At 37.0% G+C, this 4,392-nt stretch overlaps 1 protein-coding gene across 2 annotated transcripts in view; it reads left to right on the forward strand.

Moving 5' to 3' along the window:
• Positions 1 to 4,392, forward strand: part of SECISBP2L (SECIS binding protein 2-like) — a 61,225-nt gene that overhangs the window by 10,452 nt on the left and 46,381 nt on the right. For both annotated transcript variants that reach the window (XM_010839523.1, XM_010839524.1), the window contains exons 3-4: positions 2,016 to 2,340; positions 3,971 to 4,106. In XM_010839523.1, coding sequence (XP_010837825.1) covers positions 2,016 to 2,340; positions 3,971 to 4,106 — 461 coding nt within the window. The remainder of the gene's footprint in view (positions 1 to 2,015; positions 2,341 to 3,970; positions 4,107 to 4,392) is intronic.

The following is a 4,392-nucleotide window of genomic DNA, read 5'->3' on the forward strand; positions in this document are numbered from 1 at the left end:
TCACTGCAGATGGTGATCACAGCCATGAAATTAAAAGATGCTTACTCCTTGGAAGAAAAGTTATGACCAACCTAGATAGCATATTCAAAAGCAGAGAGATTACTTTGCCAACAAAGGTTCGTCTAGTCAAGGCTATGGTTTTTCCTGTGGTCATGTATGGATGTGAGAGTTGGACTATGAAGAAAGTTGAACGCAGAAGAATTGATGCTTTTGAACTGTGATGTTGGAGAAGACTCTTGAGAGTCCCTTGGACTGCAAGGAGATCCAACCAGTCCATTCTGAAGGAGCTCAGCCCTGGGATTTCTTTGGAAGGAATGATGCTGAAGCTGAAACTCCAGTACTTTGGCCACCTCATGCGAAGAGTTGACTCATTGGAAAAGACTCTGATGCTGGGAAGGACTGGGGGCAAGAGGAGAAGGGGACGACAGAGGATGAGGTGCTGGATGGCATCACTGACTCGATGGACATGAGTCTGAGTGAACTCTGGGAGTTGGTGATGGACAGGGAGGCCTGGCGTGCTGCGATTCATGGGATCGCAAAGAGTCGGACACGGCTGAGTGACTGAACTGAACTGAATATTACATTAAGAATCTTTGACCTATATTGGACTATGCTTGAAGTAATTTATAAACTAAAAATACTATTGCAGTATTTGACAGAGTGGCTAAGTGTACAGTATAATTTTAACTTTTCTTATCTTACCAAATAATCTTTGAGAATTCATGAGTAGGCCAGCCATCAGATTATTTGAAAATATTTTTAGAATTATGGCAGGGAACATTTTTCCCTTGTGCTTTGTCAAGGAATAGTAAGGAAAAGCTCTCTCATCCAGCTCTGTATGACCTCTTAGTCATCAGCGGCAACTGTCTGCAAGGAGGACTGATGAGATGGGAAGGACTGGTGCTTTATAGGAAGGCATCACACTAGAAGAACTCTAATGCTGGAGATAAGATGGCACTGAACAAGCTTGCCTTTTTCTTTTCTTTCTCTTGGACCTCTGGCGCCTGCTTCCATTGTCAAGAAGGGGAGCCAGGGAAAGAGCTGGACTTGGCCAAGTGGTTAGGGGAATATTGGAAAGGAGTAGGAGGCCCTTGGCCTGAACTAACGAATGGAGGTGGAATAATCAAGTCACCTACTGTAAAGACCACCGTATACAATGATCACGTTACCCTGCTTTTTGCAGAGGGCTGTTACAGTTAGTTGCTGCCATTGAATGGCAACTTTGGACTGCCATTACTGGCAGATTCAGCAGATAGGTGTTTAACTTTTAGGCAGAAATATTGTGAGGCTGAGGGAGAGAGCTACAAATAAGAATACTCTGTACATTTTAAATTTTGAAATGCAGTAAACTGTCAGGTTAAATTTCTTTGTGTGTGTGTGTGTACACACTCAGTCGTGTCTAACTCCTTGTGACCCTTTAGACTGTAGCCCACCAGGCTCCTCTGTCCATGAGACTTTCACGCAAGACTACTGGAGTGGGTTGCCATTTTCTACTCCAGGGGATCTTCCTGACCCAGAGATCAAACCCACAGCTCTTGGATCTCCTACACTGCAGGCGGATTCTTTACCGCTGAGCCATCAGGGAAGCCCGAATTCCTTTATACTGTCAATTAAAATTGTTATTACACATACGTAAAAGCTAATTATAGCAAGGAAATTGATAAAAAATGATCTCTTTTTCAGAATTATTATGAGGCTACAGTTGGCACTAGTGGTAAAGAACCTGCCTGCTAATGCAGGAGACTTCAGAGTTGCAGGTTCGATCCCTGAGTTGGGAAGATCCCGTGGAGGAGGGCACGGCAACCCACTCCAGTATTTTTGCCTAGAGAATCCCATGGACAGAGGAGCCTGACAGGCTATGGTCCATAGGGTCACAAAGAGTCAGATACAATGGAAGCAACCTAGCACATTTTATACTGTTATTTTCTTTTATTAAAATAAGTTGAAAATTTGCTTTGTATTATTTTCAGACATGCATGTCAATAGATTTGTTCTTTTTTGATTTGGTTTTACAGACAGTTTCCATTATATAACAATGATATACGATGGCAACAGCCTAATCCAAACCCTGCTGGACCGTACCTTGCTTACCCCATTATATCTGCTCAGCCACCTGTTTCTACAGAGTATACATATTATCAGCTGATGCCAGCACCATGTGCACAAGTCATGGGTTTCTATCATCCTTTCCCTGCACCTTACTCCAACACTTTTCAGGCTGCAAATACTGTCAATACTATAACCACAGAATGCACTGAGCGTCCAAATCACCTTGGACAGGTCTTCCCATTGTCTGGCCATCGAAACAGAAATAGTAATAGAGGACCAGTGGTACCAAAAGTAAGTGACCACATTTGATTGGCTTTTGTGTTGGATATTTCTGTTGTTAGTGTAAGTAATTTGCTACTTGTATCGATTAGCCTTTACTACTGAGTTTTACTTTTTAAAAAACAGTTAAGGATGTAGCATTTTAAAAATAACTTTTCCATTACTTTTGTTCCTCATTCTTTAAATGGTGATAGGATTAACAGTCATTTTCAAGTTAGAGAGTTTATATAAGCATAATGTACAAATATTTACAAATTATTTTAATTTAGTGATAAAAATTGCATAGTGACACAGTTTTAGTAAGGGATTAGTTTGGCTCCTTTCCTAGCAGTGTTAAGTGGCTAATGTACATCTAATGTACATCAATCTTCAGAAATAAGCAAGAGATATTATGGAAAAGAATATTGAATTAAGTCTCTTCAACTTCATTGTTTTCTATTCTGTCAATTTTTAGTAGGAAGAGCACTTTGTTTTTTAGAGAGTGCTTTATTATGTGAACACAGGGTCTCCTAGGGCTAAAGAAAATTAAAGATAAATGTGCGAAATGACTTTGTCAACACCAGCCTTTTGACTAAGTTAAAAAAAAAGACACAAAGGCCTTGAAATCACAGAAGAGTTTTAAGGTTAATTCTAGGTGTCTGTTTATTAAGTAAAATATTATTTTTCTATTGAAGCCATAGTGTCAAAGCAAATAAGAAAAACCAGATTTCTTCTTAGCTTCTTTTAGAAGAAGCTTCTTTCAGATTAGCTTCTTTTGAGCTAATGGAAAGCAGAGTGATTAAATGCCTTTTACGTCTGTTGTTGTCAAGGAGCTCATGCTTTCCTAGATTCCATTAGCCCAGCCTCTTCGGTGAAAAGTCTATGATGTCTTCTGGCATACTTTTTTCAGGTTAAAATACAAACAAGCTGTAGAAGTTGCTTTGAAAAGCTTGTTAGTTTTTGTCCGTGGAAACTTTCTGGGTCAAGGGAAATCCTTTTGGGATATCTGGGAATGAAAGAAAGAAGTATTGGAAATAGACAATAGTATATAACTTTCAAGTATTTAAGTAACATGATTTCTCAGTACATTTCCAGCACTTTAAGAAGTTATCTAAGGAGTTAAATTTGGAGTTGTTTTGTATAAATTGCTATTAAATGATGGATACTCATATTTTTAAAAAATGAAGGAAAGGATCAGCTTTTTAATATTTTCTTTTTAAATTCTAAAGCAGAAATTTCTTTTGTACTTCATTGCTCTCATGAAAAAATTGAGCTTTTGGATAAGTTACCACCCTTTTTACTGATACTGCCTTTTTAAATAAAAATTTATAACCCCTTGATGTGGTTATACTCTTATTATTTATTACTAAGAAAATTTAAAATGCAAATGACAATTAAAATGAATATATCTCATTAATTATAATAGTATTAATGGTTATTTGAAAAGTAGTATATAAATGTGTATATAATACATTATATAGCCTCCTATGATTAGCTGTAGATAATTTAATGAAATCCTAACACAGTAACCCTGTTTCCTCATGGATTGAGAGTCACTCATTTGTAGCCTCATTTAAGTATATTTTTAAAGGATGTATTGATATATTTTATAATGTTTATTAGTACATTGAATAAGATTTTAATTTTTTTTTACTTCAATCAGCAACAACTTACGCAACAGCACATAAAAAGCAAAAGACCACTGGTGAAAAATGTAGCTATTCAGAAAGAGACAAGTGCAGCAGGTCCTGATAATCGATCAAAAATTGTGCTACTGGTAGATGCTTCACAGCAAACTGGTAAGGCAAGATTTTTCTTATGTATATACATCATAGATTTAAAAATATTTTTTATTTTATTGAAATATAGTTGATTTACAGTATTGTGTTAATGTCTGCTGTATAGCAGTGATTTCATTTATACATACATATACAGTACATTCTTTTTCATTTTCTTTTCCATTATGGTTTATCATAGGATATTGAACACAGTTTTCTGTCCTCTACAGTAGGGCTTTGTTGTTTGTCCATTCTATATATAACAGTTTGCATCTGCTAATCCCAAACTCCCAATTCACCCCTCCCC

This window comes from Bison bison, unplaced genomic scaffold (assembly GCF_000754665.1).
Source record: "Bison bison bison isolate TAMUID 2011002044 unplaced genomic scaffold, Bison_UMD1.0 scf7180017864118, whole genome shotgun sequence".
Classification (NCBI taxonomy): Eukaryota; Metazoa; Chordata; class Mammalia; order Artiodactyla; family Bovidae; genus Bison; species Bison bison.